The sequence below is a fragment of the Manis javanica genome, chromosome 2, assembly GCF_040802235.1.
Source record: "Manis javanica isolate MJ-LG chromosome 2, MJ_LKY, whole genome shotgun sequence".
Taxonomy (NCBI): domain Eukaryota; kingdom Metazoa; phylum Chordata; class Mammalia; order Pholidota; family Manidae; genus Manis; species Manis javanica.
Genome location: NC_133157.1, coordinates 100,806,448 through 100,825,038, shown reverse-complemented (window position 1 = coordinate 100,825,038; position 18,591 = coordinate 100,806,448). Strand labels below are relative to the sequence as shown.

The 18,591-nt window shown below is 37.7% G+C and overlaps 1 protein-coding gene across 1 annotated transcript in view; it reads left to right on the top strand.

Moving 5' to 3' along the window:
• CCDC7 (coiled-coil domain containing 7) overlaps positions 1–18,591 on the top strand; it is a 149,687-nt gene that overhangs the window by 14,632 nt on the left and 116,464 nt on the right. Inside the window, 1 exon segment of the mRNA XM_073218869.1 lies at positions 1,051–1,134. Coding sequence (XP_073074970.1) covers positions 1,051–1,134 — 84 coding nt within the window.

Sequence of the window (18,591 nt, the reverse complement as noted above, 5' to 3'; positions counted from 1 at the left end):
TCTAGCTTTCCTAATATTCTGTCACCAAAAGTCTTTTGATTCCATTGGGAACTCTAATCCATGGGTCCTACTGTCTTTTATTGTACTAAATCCTCCAGGCAGTCTTACCTAGCTCAGTTTTCATGGTCCATTATTAATATTGTTCCCCTGCATTGTACTTAACTCCCTTGCTTTATTGGTCTTATTTTGTTGATCTGCAGCCCTGATCATATCAATCTCCATTATCTCATCTCTGTATTTGTGGCACCTGAGTGTGGGTAGAAGAAATCCACAAGTACACTAATGGTTTCACTTTATATTGTGATTAGTAACTCTGGTACATGCATTTTCCCACTCTCCTGAATGACTACTTCAATTTTCCTCCCTCTCTCCTATATGATTTCAGGTCTTTACATGGCAAAAAAGTATATTAATATGCTTAAAATGTAATGTTGAATCATGGAGAATATTCCATGACAATCCTAACTGTATGTAAGCATCTGAGATTTGTTTATCATGGGTCAAGTGTCTGATAAAAAGACCACTGCTCTACTAGAAGAGATGGGGTCACTGACATTTTAATCCGTAACTGTTTTTTTTCCTCAAAATTTTCTATTGTCCATTAAGTGAGCATGAAAAACTGTAGCTCTTGGTAAGTGTACTTATAATTAGAAGCCATAATTAGCATTCATTTTCTAACACTAAGAGATATTTATTACATACACTAAATAGCCACCTGTTTTTGGCCACCCCTACATTTCAGGAGTCTAATTCTTGGATTCTTGATTTTCTGCAACAGTGTAGAGAATGACAGTGAGACATAACTGGGTATATGTTATTAATGAGCATTCCTCACAATATACTATCTTCCATGCTTTCTTTCTGGGAGAATTTGCTAGTGAAGCATTTGGAGCATTGTTTCTTGTCTTACGTGTTTGAAGGGACATGAATTAACCACACAAAAATATTTTTAAAAGCATTTAAATATGCTAAAATATATAGGGATATGCATATGGATTCTGAAACAGTTAAAGTTACAAAATTACTTTGTTTTGTTATTGTTTTCAAAAGGCTGGGGATGATCTGAATTCATTCTTGATATGTTGTTCACAATTTGCAGCTCGGTTAGAAGAAGCAGTTAAGGAGGAACATAATGTACGTATTCTGCTAAACTGCCAACTATAAAATGTTACCTGATATATTAGTATTTTTAATTATTAGTAATCAGCAATGCTAGTAATAAATTAATAATTAAACAGAAATATTAACTATATCAATTGCATTAATAAAACATAAACATTAGTTATATTGATAATAAAATTATTAATAATTACAATTAATTTTTACCAACAATTTTAGTAATGAAATATTTTGTTTTATTGGTTATTTGAACTTGAATGTGATAATCCATTCAGCAATATTAGTCTAGATACAAGGCATAGGCATTAAGACCTGTGAATATTAAGTACAGTATCAACTAGGTATTAGTATTTTCATATGTAGTATTCATATTGTACTGTTTTTTCTAAGTATATATAAAGTATCTAGTTAATGAAAGTTTAAAAAATAGTCATGCAAAAAGAAAAAATCACCACAATCTTATTTCCCTTGAGATAACCAATTATTGTTAACATATTTTTTTTTGCCTTCCTGCTTTTCCATAGCTTATATATATTATTTTTAAAAAATGACATAATATTGTACACACTATTTGGTAATGCATTTTTTAGAATTTCAAAAAATAACATTTATTTAATTTTATCTGAATATAAAAGTATTATTGTGAAACATTTTGAAAAAGTGGAAAAGCACATAGGAAAACAAATTACCTGTAATCTAAATCTAATATATAAGCACCAATAACATTTTTTTTTTTTGAGAGGGCTTCTCTCATATTTATTGATCAAATGGTTGTTAACAAAAATAAAATTCTGTATAGGGGGGTCAATGCTCAATGCACAGTCATTAATCCATCTCAAGCCTAATTCTCGTCAGTCTCCAATCTTCTGAAGCATAACCAACAAGTTCTTACATGGTGAACGAATTCTTACATAGTGAATAAATTCTTACATGGTGAACAGTACAAGGGCATTCATCACAGAAACTTTCAGTTTTGATCACGCATTATGAACTAAACATTCAGGTCAAATATGAATATTTGTTTGATTTTTATACTTGATTTATATGTGGATCCCACATTTCTCCCTTTATTATTATTATTATTTTTATTTTTAATAAAATGCTGAAGTGGTAGGTAGATGCAAAATAAAGGTAGAAAACATAGTTTAGTGCTGTAAGAGAGCAAATGCAGATGATCAGGTGTGTGTCTATGGACTAAGTATTAATCCAAGCAAGACAAGGGCAGCAAAACATCCACGGATGCAGAAGATTTCTCTCAAAACGGGGGGCGGGGGTGAGGTTCTGAGCCTCACCTCTGTTGATCCACAATTTCTCACCTGATGGCCCCCCTGCGACTGTGCCTTTCTTAGGTTGTTCCTCCCTTGAGGAATCTTACCCATCTCTGGCTAACCAGTCATCTTCTGGGGCCATACAGGGAAATGTAAAGTTGGTAAGTGAGAGAGAAGCCATATTGTTTGAAACGGTTAGCTTTTTACTTCTTTGCAGATTTATGCCCTGTGGCTTCTATGCCCAGCACTTGTCTCAAGGTATCTTTACCACCTGGAGGAATTAATGATACTAGGTAAATTCGATATGAGGCACGAATTCTATTTAAGGGTTGTAATTAGGAAGGAAGAAGAAAAGCTATAGATGTAGCATATGGAAGAAAACATGGGAGGATTGATTATTTCTTTGACATATCTTCTTGTAGAGTAACTTAAGCATGTATAGGTTTTAAACTACTAACTTGCACTCACATATTAACATAATAGGAATACGGTGACATAAACAAAGCAAATCTATAATTACCATCCATCTCCAGTGAAGCCAAGAAAACCACTTAGGCACCCTAGGCATTTGTGAAAATTTGTCTATGATATGATGGATATTGTCCAACTGTACTTGAACAGTCTGAGAGAAATCAGACAAATTAAAGCAACCCATTTCTGGGATCTGTTCACATCCCATATGTTCTTTTAACCGTAGATAGTCTATAGTCATAAGATTTTGGAGTGCTACAACTTGCACCTCTCCCAACTCCTGGTTGAGTTCCAACAGTACAGATCCGGTCAAATTTGTTGTCTCACTGTATGCACATGCCAGCCTAGACATCTCCGTCCTCATTCCAATGGCAAGTACAGGAAATGGTGGGGTGGATGCAGCCACAACCGCATCATCCTCCGGATCCCTGTGGAGGCTTTTTGATGATCATCCCCCGGCACAAGTCCTCTAGAGAGTGCTGATGCTGGAAGCTTCTCCTCATATCGTATCTTAGTTCATTTTCTGGGTAGCCAAGCTAGGCCTTGATCTTCTGCATAGAAACAAACAGACCCTTTGCCCACACTTTGACATGCCGTCTATACCACTGTGTAGAACTCATTGGAGGTCAGCACACAGGAACTGCTTTTTTTTTTTTTTTTTATTAAGAGAAAGGAATATTATCAGAAAAGAGTACCTCCATAGCTGATCATCTGACACCCTTTAAGTGATCAACATTAAGGATATTTAAAGCATGTGTTGATCTTTGATTTACCAATAGTTTTATCCTATCAAGGAGTAATCCCCCTTTTCTTTCTTTCTTTCTTTTTTTTTTTTTAATCTTTAATCTACACTTACATGAAGAATACTATGTTTGCTATGCTCTCCCCTATATCAGGTCCCCCCTAAAAACCACATTACGGTTACTGTCCATCAGCTTAGCAAAATGTTGTAGAATCACTACTTGTCTTCTCTGTGTTGTACAGCCCACCCTCCCCTTTCTCCCTCCCCCCCATGCATGCTACTCTTAATACCCCCCTTCTTCTTCCCCCTCCCCTTATCCCTCCCTGCCCACCTATCTTCCCCAGTTCCTTTCCCTTTGGTACCTGTTAGTCCATTTTTGGGTTCTGTAATTCTGCTGCTGTTTTGTTCCTTCAGTTTTTCCTTTGTTCTTATACTCCTCAGATGAGTGAAATCATTTGGTATTTCTCTTTCTCTGCTTGGCTTATTTCACTGAGCATAATACTCTCCAGCTCCATCCATGTTGCTGCAAGTGGTTGGATTTTTCCACTTCTTATGGCTGAGTAGTATTCCATTGTGTATATGTACCACATCTTCTTTATCCATTCATCTACTGATGGACATTTAGGTTGCTTCCAATTCTTGGCTATTGTAAATAGTGCTGCGATAAACATAGGGGTGCATCTGTCTTTCTCAAACTTGATTGCTGCGTTCTTAGGGTAAATTCCTAGGAGTGGAATTCCTGGGTCAAATGGTAGGTCTGTTTTGAGCATTTTGATGAACCTCCATACTGCTTTCCACAATGGTTGAACTAACTTACATTCCCACCAGCAGTGTAGGAGGGTTCCCCTTTCTCCACAGCCTTGCCAACATTTGTTGTTGTTTGTCTTTTGGATGGCAGCTGTCCTTACTGGAAGCACCAATAACATTTTAGAATTTATTTTCTAGTGTTTTGCTGTGAAGAAAATATATACCTCAACCACTAGCTGACAAGATAATATCCTCTACTCCTTGTTGTTACTGATAACTGTAATTTTCCCATTATTTAAATTTCAGTTATCACATTTTATTTACATTGATGTATTCTTTTCTTCTAACTTTTTTATTGTAATAAATACACATACCATAAAACTAACCATCTTAACCATTTTTTAAGTATATATTTAAATTGTTATGCAACCATCATAACCAGGTGTTGGTTGCAAAACAACCGTCTCAGAACTCTTCATATGCATTAAACAATAAGTCCCAATGACCGGCTTCTCCTAGTCTCTGGGAACCAGTATTGTACTTTCTGTTACTATGAATTTGGCATTTTTCTTTTTTAAGATCCACATGTAACAAAACATGCAATATATGTCTGTGTTATTTCACTTTGCATAATGTCTTCCAGATTCATTCATGTTGTCACAAATGGCAGGACATTCTTTTTTATGGCTGAATAATCAAACATATGTATCACAATTTCTTTATCCTTTCACCTGTCAGTGGATACTGAAGTTTCCATATCTTAGCTACTGTGAATAATACTACAATGAACCTGGGAACACAGATACCTCTTTGATATACTAATTTTGTTCCTTTGGATATATACCCAGAAATAGATTGCTAGCTCATATGGTAGTTTTATTTTAAAATTTTTTAGGAACCTCTATAGTTATTGTACCAATCTACCTTCCCACCCATAGAATACAAGTGTTCCCCTTTCTCCATATCCTTGCAAACACTTGTTTTCTTTTATTTTTGATGATAGCTATTCTAACAGGTATGTGGTAATGTTTCATTGTGGTTTTGAATCCCATTTCCCTGCTGATTAGTGATGTTGAACACTTGTTCATGTACTTGTTGGCTATTGTATGTCTTTTTTGGGAAAATGTCCATTCAGGTCCTTTGCCCAATTTTTAGTCAAGTATTTGCCTGTTTTTTTTTCTGTTACATTTTATTAGTTGCTTATGTTGCTTATTTATTTTGTATTAGTTGCTTATGTTGCTTATTTATGTATGTCTTGCAAAAATTCTCTCTCTTTTCATAGATTGCCTTTTCATTTTGTTGACTGTTTGCTGTACTTTTTAGTTTGGTGTGGTCCCACTTGTTTATTTTTGCTTTTTTCAAGCCAGTACTTTTGATGTCCTGTCTAACAAATCCAATGTCCTGAAGCTTTTCTCTTGTTTTCTTCTAGGAGGTTAAGAGGTTTAGATCTTATATTTAGTCATGAATGCATTCTGAATTAATTTTTGTACATGCTGTAAAAGAAGGATCCAACATTATTCTTTTACATGCACATATCCAGTTTTCCCAGCACAGTTTATTGAAGAAATTGTTCTTTCCCCATTGTGTTTTCTTAGTAGCCTGGTTGAAATTCATTTTGCCATATATATGTAGGGTTTTATGTCTGGGATGTCAATTCTGTTCCATTAGTCTGTTTATCTATCTTTATATTATTTTTCAAAATTGAGATGTAATTGACATATAACACTGTATTAGTTTTAGGTGTACATATGTATGTACTATTATGCCAGCATGGCACTTTCTTAATTGCTGTTGCTCTGTAGTTTATTTTGAAATCAGGATGTTTGGGACCTCCAAATATGTTTTTCTTTTGTAAGACTGTTTTGGCTCGTTGGGGTCCCTTAAAATTCCATATGAATTTTAGTATTTTTTTATTGTATTTTTGTAAAAAATATCACTGGGACTTTGATAGGGATTGCATTGAATCTGTAGTTTGCCTTGAATCATATGAACATTTTAGCAATATTAAATTTTCCAATCCTTGAGTATGGGCTATTTTTCTGTGATTTTTTTTTAGTTCTACTTCTAGCTTCTGAATGTGGTGGTATTGAAATCTCTTGCTGTTATTGTGTTGCTGTCTATTTCTCCTTTGAGTTGTCAGTGTTGCTTCATATATTTGGGTGGTCTAATGTTAGATCATATGTATTTATAATTCTTATATCTCACTGGTAAATTGACCCTTTTATCACCATATGAAGTCTCCTAAAATGAATGCATTGCATTCTGTTTCTCCTTCTAATACTGTTAGTATTTGTTTTACACATGTAGGTGCTCCTATGTTGGGCGCATAGATATTTATAATCATTATATCTTCTTGTTGGATTGGCCCCTTAATAATTATGTAATGTCTTTCTGTATCTCTTGTGACTTTCTTTGTTTTGAAGTATTTTTTCTGATACAAGTACTTCAACTCCTGCTTTTTTCTGCCTATTAGTTGCATGAAATATCTTTTTCCATCCCTTCACTTTTATTCTGTGTATGTCTTTGGGTTTAAAGTGAGTCTTTTGTATGCAGCATATATATGGGTCTTGTTTTTTATCCATTCAGTGACTCTATGTCATTTGATTGGTGCATTCAGTTCATTTACATTTAGGGTAATTATCAATAGGCATGTACTTATTGCCATTGCAGGCTTTAGATTCATTGTTACCAGAGGTTTAAGGTTAACTTTCTTACTATATAAGAGTCTAACTTAACTCACTTAATATGCTATTACAAACACAATCTAAAGGTTCTTTTCTTCTCCTCCTTTTTCTTCCTTCTCCATTCTTTATATATTAGGTTTCATATTCTGTACTCTTTGTTTATCCCTTGACTGACTTTGGGGATAGTTGATTTAATTTTGTGTTTGCTCAGTAATTAACTGTTCTACTTTCTTTACTGTGGTTTTATAACCTCTGATGACAGCTATTAAACCTTAGGAACACTTCCATCTATAGCAGTCACTCCAAAATACACTGTAGAGAAAAATGGTTTGTGGGAGGTAAATTCTCTCAGCTTTTGCTTATCTGGAAATTGTTTAATCACTCCTTCAAATTTAAATGATAATCTTGCCAGGTAAAGTATTCTCTGTTTGAGGCCCTTCTGCTTCATTGCATTAAATATGTCATGCCACTCCCTTCTGGTCTGTAAGGTTTCTGCTGAGAAGTCTGATGATAGTCTGATGGGCTTTCCTTTGTATGTGATCTTATTTCTCTCTCTGGCTGCTTTTAATAGCCTGTCTTTATCCTTGATCTTTGCCATTTTAATCACTATATGTCTTGGTGTTGTCTTCCTTGTGTCCCTTGTGTTGGGAGATCTGTGCACCTCCATGGCCTGAGAAACTATCTCCTTCTGCAGATTGGGGAAGTTTTCAGCAACTACCTCCTCAAAGACACTTCCTATCCATTTTTCTCTCTCTTCTTCTTCTGGTATCCCTATAATGTGAATATTGTTCCTTTTGGATTGGTCACACAGTTCTCTCAATATTCTTTCATTCCTAGACATTCTCTTTTCTCTCTGTGCCTCAGCTTCTTTGTATTCCTCTTCTTTAATTTCTATTTCACTTATTGTCTCCTCCACCATAAGTAATTTGATTTTAATATCCTCCATTGTGCTCTTCAATGATTGGATCTCTGACCAGAATTCATTCCTGAGTTCTTGAATATTTTTATGTACCTCCATGAGCATGTTAATGATTTTTACTTTGAAATCCCTTTCGGGAAGATTCATGAGGTCGATTTCATTTGAATCTTTCTCCTGTGTTGTATTCATAATTTTACTTTGAACCAGGTTTCTTTGGCATTTCATATTTGTATATTGCACCCTCTAGTGCCCAGAAGCTCTCCTCTCAGGAGCTGCTCAGCCCCTGAAGCAATGTTGGGAGGTTGCAGGGGAGTGGTAATGGTGCCTGGGGGCAGGAAAGAGCTGTTTCCTGCTTCCTGGCTGTTATGCCTGCCTCCACTTCCTGAACCAGTTGGCCAAGCACACAGGTATAAGCCTCTATGCTTTGTGTTTGTGGTTGCTGTAGACTGGGCTTCCCTCTGGCTGGCCTAATGCCAGGGTAGGGTTGTTCGGTTTGAGAGCCAGGTGGGGCTGGCTGGGAGAAAGGTGTAGTAAGCTGCATATCACAGAGGGGGGCCTTTGAGCTGTGTAGCCATCCAGGGAGCTGGAGTGCCTGAAGATTGAGAAAGTTCCCAACCTGCCAGGCAGAGTGCACCTGAACAATTTTGTCTACCTGTCCTTTCTCCTGATCAGTAAGCTCTGTGTAACCCTTTCCCCTTTAGCAGCCCTCGTGCTCTTAGGAAGCCTCTCAGATTGACCACTTTTGTTTTGTCCCAGAGCAGCCGGATATGGATCCCTGCTTTCCACAAGTGGCTGGAATCTCAGTCTCTACAGGTATTCTGCCTGTCTTAGCTTTCCAACCCCCTAATCACAAGAGTACCATGAAAGCACCATGAAATGTAGATTTGTGCTCCCAGAGCAGGTCTCTGGAGTTAGATATTCAGCAGTCCCAGGCCTTTACTCCCTCCCCACTCCATTTCTTTTCCTCCTGCCAGTGAGATGGGGTGGGGTAAGGGCTTTTGTCCCTCCAGGCCACAGCTTTGATATGTTACCCTGTTCTCTGAAGTTTATTCTTTTCTCCAGGTGTATGCAGTTTTGTGCAGCCCTTTTTCCTGTTGCTCCTACAGGATTAGTCGTATTAATTATATTTTCATATTATATGCAGTTTTAGGAAGAAACCTGTCTCACCTCTCATGCTGCCATCTTTAATCCTCTCTTTTGAGGCTTTTTTTTTTTGATATCATGTGTCATGGTTCCTTTTCCTATCTTGTTATTTTGTTGTTGGGTTTTGGCATGTGGAGAATCAACCAATTCTCCCATACTTTGTGTTCTGATTTTCTGCAAAAGGGCTTTCTTTATTCAGTCTGCCTGGGTTCTAGAGATCTCTCAAACCTCCTCTGGTTTCTGTGCATATAATCTATTAAATCTAGGACTTCTCTCTGGATCTATGCATATAATCTGTTAAAAGAAGTTTGTAAGTTCCTACCAAGGCACCCCCTAGTGTCTTCCAGTAATACTACACCCTCTCTGGGGCTGTGGTAAAGCACAGTAGTGGAGTTCCACCTAGTGTGTGTGTATGGTACTATAGATTCTGGAGCATGGTTTGTGGTTTGTTCTCAGAGGTCCTCAACCTGGCACTCTTTTCCTTTCAGTAGTTGGATAGAGTCAATAGAGAAATCAGTCTTTTGGGCAGTCTTCCTCATCCCCCAACCACAACCCCTGCTCCAAAAGTCAGCATGTTGGATGTGTGTTCTACTCTTTTCCATCCCCAAGGAGAAGACAAGAGTTGGGGATTCCCTCCCCACTGTACTTCAGTATGTGGGTAAGGAGGAGCTCTGGTGAGTTAATGTTAAAGAATCAAAATTTTTCCTACTAGGCTTCAATAAGGCTGACTTTGCCCTTGCCTGGGGTATGGGACCCTTTTAATTGGTTTCTGTATTTCTTATAGAAGCACTTGGTTCATTTGATGTTAAATACTGTTTTTATTGGAGAAGGAGAACTTGGGATTATTTGTCATCTTGCTGATGAAGCCTTGTTTCTTTTTAATGGGAAATATTATTGGAAATCAAGATCTGATACTTAATTGTGCCCATTGATCCTGGAGTGTCTTTGCTTCTATGCTCATTCAGCAGGCAGAACTAGGAAGTGTATTCAAGTATGTACACATATACATATACATGTGCATATAGTTCACACACACATATTCCTGCTTATATATGCATGCATATATACATACACAAACATATTTAGAAATCTAGAGTTCTCATAGAACACCTTTAATTCCAGTCTCTTACCTCAGGGCTTGTTCTTGTCTTCCTCCATTTCATATATGTATATTCTTTCTTCCATAGTGAGAATCCTAACTCAGCATCAACTCATTTATATTTTCGGTCAATCCTGTAATAATTCTAACATTGTTTAAGAATTTCTTGAAAGGCGGAGCCAACATGGTGACATGAGTAGGACAGTGGGAATCTCCTCCCAAAAACATATATATTTTTGAAAATACAACAAATACAACTAATCCTAAAAGAGAGACCAGAAGACACAGGACAACAGCCAGATGACATCCACACATGCGAGAGCCCACCGCCTGGTGAAAGGGGTAAGATATAACCCCCAGCCTGGTGGGACGCGAGCACACCTCCCCCCAGCTTCCGGCAGGAGGGAGAGGGAGCCCAGGACTGCTAAACACCCAGCCCCAGCCACCCGCACCAGAGCGCAGACACAGTGCACACGTGGAGGGCTGAAAACTAGGGAAATAGGGCAGCAAGACCTCTGAGTGGGTTCCAAAGCTGATGCCCCTGTGACAAAGAAAAGTGAGTGCTTTTTGAAAGTCTTAAAGGGACAGGGACATAACAGCTGGACGGATACAACAAAGGTCACAACCCAGTGGCTGGAAATTACAGGGAAAACCAGGCACACTAACCCCCTGGGCAACAGCTCTGAGACCCCTCATGGAGGTAAACAGCCAAACAGCCCCCCAGGTCCATTACCCCTCCAGGCGCTGTGAAAGCAGAGAAACAGCCTAAGGCAGACTCTGCCCACAGAAAGGGAAATTCCTCCATATTAGCCCCGCAAGACACAAAGACCCAGTCTACATGCAATTACCCAACAGAAGCCACTAGGGGTCGCAGTTGTCCCAGTAAAGAAAGGCCAGTAGCAAGTGAAAAGTTTGGCCCTCCCAGCTGACAGTCAATAGCACCTGTCAACATGAAAAGGCAAAAAGTATGATCCAGACAAGACTAACCCAGACAGCTTCGGCATCTGCTACATCTTCCCCTGAAAAGGAACCTGGGGAGATAGATTTAACCAGTCTTCCTGAAAAAGAATTCAAAACAAAAGTGATAACCATCCTGATGGACTTGAAGAGAAATATGCAAGAACTAAGGAAGGAGAATACATAAATAAAACAAGCTCTGCAAGGACTTCAAAACAGAAAGGACGAGATGCAAGAAACCATTAATGGACTAGAAAAAAGAGAACAGGAATGCAAAGAAGCTGATGCAGAGAGAGATAAAAGGATCTCCAGGAATGAAAGAATTCTAAGAGAGCTGAGTGACCAATCAAAATGGAACAATATCTGCATTATAGGGATACCAGAAGAAGAAGAGAGAAAAAGGGATAGAAAGTGTCTTTGAAGAAAGAAATGCTGAAAACTTCCCCAAACTAGGGGAGGAAATGGCCTCTCAGACCATGGAGGTACACAGAACTCCCATGACAAGGGATCCAAGGAGGGCAACACCAAGACACATAATAATTAAAATGGCAAAGATCAAAAACAAGGGCAAAGTATTAAAGGCAGCCAGGGAGAAAAAAAAGGTTACCTACAAAGGAAAACCCATCAGGCTATCATCAGATTTCTCAACAGAAACCCTACAGGCCAGAAGAGAATGGCATGATATACTTAATGCAATGAAACAGTAGGGCCTCAAACCAAGACTACTGTATCGAGCATGATTATCATTTAAATATGAAGAAGGGATTAAACAATTCCCAGACAAGCAAAAGTTGAGGGAATTTGCCTCCCACAAACCACCTCTACAGGACATCCTACAGGGACTGCTCTAGATGGGAGCACTCCTAATAAGAGCACAGAATAAAACACTCAACATATGAAGAAGGGAGGAGGAGGAATAAGAAGGGAGAGAAATAAAGAATCATCAGACTGTGTTTATAATAGCTCAACAAGCGAGTTAAGTTAGACAGTAAGATAGTAAAGAAGCTAACCCTGAACCTTTGGTAACCACAAACTTAAAGCCTGCAATGGCAATAAGTTCATACCTCTCAGTAATCACCCTAAATGTAAATGGACTGAATGCACCAATCAAAAGACACAGAGTAATAGAATGGATAAAAAAGCAAGATCCATCCATATGCTGCTTACAAGAGACTCACCTCAAACCCAAAGACATGCACAGACTTAAAGTGAAGGGATGGAAAAAGATATTTCATGCAAACAACAGAGAGAAGAAAGCAGGTGTTGCAATTCTGGTATGAGACAAAACAGACTTCAAAATAAAGTAACAAAAGATAAAGAAGGACATTACATAATGATAAAGGGCTCAGTCCAACAAGAGGATATAACCATTATAAATATATATGCACCCAATACAGGAGCACCAACATATCTGAAACAAATACTAACAGAACTGAAGGAGGAAATAGAGTGCAATGCATTCATTCTGGGAGACTTCAACACACCACTCACTCCAAAGGACAGATCCACCAGACAGAAAATAACTAAGGACACAGAGGCACTGAAAAACACACTAGAACAGATGGACCTAATAGACATCTACAGAACTCTACACCCAAAAGCAACAGGATACACATTCTTCTCAAGTGCACATGGAACATTTTCCAGAAAAGACCACATACTAGGCCACAAAAACAGCCTCAGTAAATTCCAAAAGATTGAAATCCTACCAACCAACTTTTCAGACCACAAAGGCATAAAACTAGAAATAAACTGTACAACAAAAGCAAAAAGGCTCACAAACACATGGAGGCTTAACAACATGCTCCTAACTAATCAATGGATCAATGACCAAATCAAAATGGAAATCCAGCAATATGTAGAAACAAATGACAACAACAACACAAAGCCCCAACTACTGTGGGATGCAGCAAAAGCAGTCTTAAGAGGAAAGTATATACCAATCCAGGCATATTTAAAGAAGGAAGAACAATCCCAAATGAATGGTCTAATGTCACAATTATAGAAATTGGAAAAAGAAGAACAAATGATGCCTAAGGTCAGCTGAAGGAGGGACATAATAAAGATCAGAGAAGAAATAAATAAAATTGAGAAGAATGAAACAATCGCAAAAATCAATGAAAACAAGAGCTGGTTCTTCAAGAAAATAAACAAAATACATAAGCCTCTAGACAGACTTATTAAGTAGAAAAGAGAGACAACACAAATCAACAGTATCAGAAATGAGAAAGGAAAAATCATGACGGACCCCACAGAAATACAAAGAATTATTAGTGAGTACTATGAAAACCTATATGCTAACAAGCTGGGAAACCTAGGAGAAATGGACAACTTCCTAGAAAAATACAACCTTCCAAGACTGACCCAGAAAGAAACAGAAAATTTAAACAGACCAATTACCAGCAACGAAATTGAAGCGGTAAGCAAAAAACTACCAAAGAACAAAACCCCCGGGCCTGATGGACTCACCTCGGAATTTTATCGGACATACAGGGAAGACATAATACCCATTCTCCTTAAAGTTTTCCAAAAAATAGAAGAGGAGGGGACACTCCCAAACTCATTCTATGAAGCTAACATCACCCTAATACCAAAACCAGGCAAAGACCCCACCAAAAAAGAAAACTACATACCAATATCCCTGATGAACGTAGATGCAAAAATACTCAACAAAATATTAGCAAACCGAATTAAAAAATACATCAAAATGATCGTACACCATGGACAAGTGAGATTCATCCCAGGGTTGCAAGGATGGTACAACATTTGAAAGTCCATCAACGTCGTCCACCCCATCAACAAAAAGAAAGACAAAAACCACATGATCATCTCCATAGATGCTGAAAAAGCATTTGACAAAGTTCAACATCCATTCATGATAAAAACTCTCAGCAAAATGGGAATAGAGGGCAAGTACCTAAACATAATAAAGACCATCTATGATAAACCCACAGCCAACATTATATTGAACACCAAGAAGCTGAAAGCTTTTCCTCTGAGATCAGGTACTAGACAGGGATGCCCACTCTCCCCACTGTTATTTAACATAGTACTGGAGGTCCTAGCCATGGCAATCAGACAAAGAAATACAAGGAATCCAGACTGGTAAAGAAGAAGTTAAACTGTCACTATTTGCAGATGACATGATATTGTACATAAAAAAACCCTAAAGAGTCCACCCCAAACCTACTAGAACTGATATCAGAATACAGCAAAGTTGCAGGATACAAAATCAACACACAGAAATCTGTGGCCTTCCTATACACTAACAATGAACGAACAGAAAGAGGAATCAGGAAAACAATGCCATTCACAATTGTATCAAAAAGAATAAAATACCTAGGAATAAACCTAACCAAAGAAGTGAATGACTTATACTCTGAAAACTACAAGTCACTCTTAAGAGAAATTAAAGGGGACACTAACAGATGGAAACTCATCTGATGCTCATGGCTAGGAAGAATTAATATAGTCAAAATGGCATCCTGCCCAAAGCAATATACAGATTCCATGCAATCCCTATCAAACTACCAGCAACATTCTCCAATGAACTGGAACAAATAATTCAAAAATTCATATGGAAACACCAAAGACCCCGAATAGCCAAAGCATCCTGAGAAAGAAGAATAAAGTAGGGGGGATCTCACTCCCCAACTTCAAGCTCTACTATAAAGCCATAGTAATCAAGACAATTTGGTACTGGCACAAGAACAGAGCCACAGACCAATGGAACAGACTAGAGAATCCAGACATTAACCCAGACATATATGGTCAATTAATATTTGATAAAGGAGCCATGGACATACAATGGCAAAATGACAGTGTCTTCAACAGATGGTGCTGGCAAAACTGGACAGCTACATGTAGGAGAATGAAACTGGACCATTGTCTAACCCCATATACAAAAGTAAACTCAAAATGGATCAAAGACCTGAATGTAAGTCATGAAACCATTAAACTCTTGGAAAAAAACATAGGCAGAAACCTCTTAGACATAAACATGAGTGACCTCTTCTTGAACATATCTCCCTGGGCAAGGAAAACAACAGCAAAAATGAACAAGTGGTTCTATATTAAGCTGAAAAGCTTCTGTACAGTAAAAGACACCATTAATAGAACAAAAAGGAACTCTACAGTATGGGAGAATATATTTGAAAATGACAGATCCGATAAAGGCTTGACGTCCAGAATATATAAAGAGCTCACACACCTTAACAAACAAAAAACAAATAACCCAATTAAAAAATGGGCAGAGGAACTGAACAGACAGTTCTCTAAAAAAGAAATACAGATGGCCAACCGACACATGAAAAGATGCTCCACATTGCTAATTATCAGAGAAACACAAGTTAAAACTACAATGAGGTATCACCTCATACCAGTAAGGATGGCTGCCATCCAAAAGACAAACAACAACAAACGTAGGTGAGGCTGTGGAGAAAGGGGAACCCTCCTACACTGCTGGTGGGAATGTAAATTAGTTCAACCATTGTGGAAAGCAGTATGGAGGTACATCAAAATGCTCAAAACAGACTTACCATTTGACCCAGGAATTACACTCCTAGGAGTTTACCGTAAGACTGCAGCAATCACGTTTGAGAAAGACAGATGCACCCCTATGTTTATCACAGCACTATTTACAATAGCCAAGAATTGGAAGCAACCTAAATGTCCATCGATAGATGAATGGATAAAGAAGATGTGGTACATATACACAATGGAATACTACTGAGCCATAAGAAAAGGGCAAATCCTACCATTTGCAGCAACATGGATGGAGCTGGAGGGTATTATGCTCAGTGAAATAAGCCAAGCAGAGAAAGAGAAATACCAAATGATTTCACTCATCTGAGGAGTATAAGAACAAAGGAAAAACTGAAGGAACAAAACAGCAACAGAATCACAGAACTTAAGAATGGACTAACAGGTACCAAAGGGAAAGGGACTGGGGAGGATGGGTGGGTAGGGAGGGATGGGAGGGAGGAGAAAGGGGGTATTAAGATTAGCATGCATGGTGGGTGGGAGAAAGGGGAGGGCTGTACAACATAGAGAAGACAAGTAGTGATTCTATAACATTTTGCTATGCTGATGGACAGTGACTGTAAAGGGGTTTATAGGTGGGACCTGGTTATACAGAGGATCAACGCCTAAGTTGGCTACCCCGAAAATGAACTAAGATATGATATGAAAAAAAACTTCCAACATCAGCACTCTCTGGAAGACTCATGCCAGAAGATGATCATCAAAAAACCCCAAGAAAGATCCACGCGCTGCTACAGGTGTAGATGCACTCATCCCACTGGTTCCTGGACTTGCCATGGGAATGAAGAAGGAGATATCTAAGCTGGCCTGTGCATAGAGTAAAACAACAAATTTGACTGGATCTGTACTGTTGGAACTCAACCAAGAATTAGGAGAAGTGCAAATTGTAGCGCTCCAAAATCTTACAACTACAGACTACTTACTGTTAAAAGAACATATGGGTTGTGAACAATCCTCAGGAATGGGCTGTTTTAATTTGTCTGATTTCTCTCAGACTGTTTAAGTTCAGTTGCACAATATCCACCTTATCATAGATAAGTTTTCACAAATGCCTAAGGTGCCTAACTGGTTTTGTTGGTTTCACTGGAGATGGCTGGTAATTATAGGTATGCTTTGGTTATGTAACTGTATTCTTATTATGTTAATGTGTGTGCACAATTTAATTAGTAGTTTAAAACCTATACATGCTTATGTTACTCTACATGAAGATATATCAAAGAAATAATCTTCCCATGTTTTCTCCCGCCTGCTACTTCTATAGCTTTTCTTCTTCCTTCCTAATTACAACGCTTAAATAGAATTCGTGCCTCATATCGAATTTACCGTGTATCATAATTCTTCCAAGTGGTAAAGATACCTCAAGACAAATGCTGGGCATAGAAGCCACAGGGCATAAATATGCAAAGAAGTAAAAAGCTAACGTTTTCAAACAATAAGGCTTCTCTCTCACTTACCAACTTTACATTTCCCTATATGGCCCCAGAAGATGACTGGTTAGCCAGAGATGGGTAAGATTCCTCAAGGGAGGAACAACCTAAGACAGGCACAGTCGCAGGGGGCCATCAGGTGAGAAATTGGGGATCAACAGAGGTGAGGCTTAGAACCTCTCCCCGGCTGTTCTGAGAGAAATCTGCTGCATCCGTGGATGTTTTATTGCCCTTGTCTAGCTTGGATTAACACATAGTCTACAGGCACACACCTGACCATCTACATTTGCTCTCTTACAACACTAAATTATGTTTTCTACCTTTATCTTGCAACTACCTACCACTTCAGCATTTTATTAAAAATAATAACAATAAAGAGAGAAATGTATCCACATATAAATCAAGTATAAAAATCAAACGAATATTCATATTTGGACTGATTGTTTATAGTTCATAATGTATGATCAAAACCAAAAGTTTCTTGTACTGTTCACCATGTAACTTATTCACTATGTAAGAATTTGTTCTCCATGTAAGAACTTGTTCGTTATGCTTCAGAAGATTGGAGACTGACGAAAATTAGGCTTGGGGTGGATTAATGATTGTGCATTGAGCATTGACTCCCCTATACAGAATTTTATTGTTGTTAACAACCATTTGATCAATAAATAGGAGAGATGCCCTCACAAAAAAAAAAGCACACACTTCCAATTGTAAAATAAATAAGTAACCGGGATGTAATGTATAGCATAAGAAATATAGTCAAAATATTGTAACAACTTGGTATGGTGATAGCTGGTACCTAGAATTATCATGTATATAAATGTTGAATCACTGTGTTGTACACCTGAAACTAATGTAATACTGTGTGTCAACTACCCTTTAATAAAAAATAATTATCTACAAAAAAAGAGACAAAAGTAACTCAAAGAAAAAAAAAAGAATTTCTTTACCCATACGACTATGAAAACAAATACATAAAAAATATTTCATGATTTGTTTGCAAAACTCTCCCCTTACCCCCTGACAGCACTCTTGTCAAAGACTGAGTATAAGGTATATGTTAAATTTGGTATGTGTGAGTTACTTGCATTAGTTTTATTTCTGTACTATTTTCATCTGTTTAAGTTTGCTTTTAGTTTTAGTTCTCCCTGTCTATCCTTGCTGACTTAATTTTATTTTAGGATTATGCAGAATGTTAACCTAATTTTATAAGTAAAAAATAATGCAAAAGGGTATACTTAGAGAACTATCATTCTTTTTCATATTCCAGGTAACCAACTTCATTACTTTTTTTTGGTTTGTCTTATGTATGTATACAAATATATACATGTATATCTATTTATCTCCATATATTTTTTTATTTTCCCTTCTTTCTTACCCCAAAGCTAGCATATCAGATATCCTTGTTTTCATTTTTTTCCCACTCAATATTACCTCCTGGAAATCATTCCATATCAATTTGTAGGTATC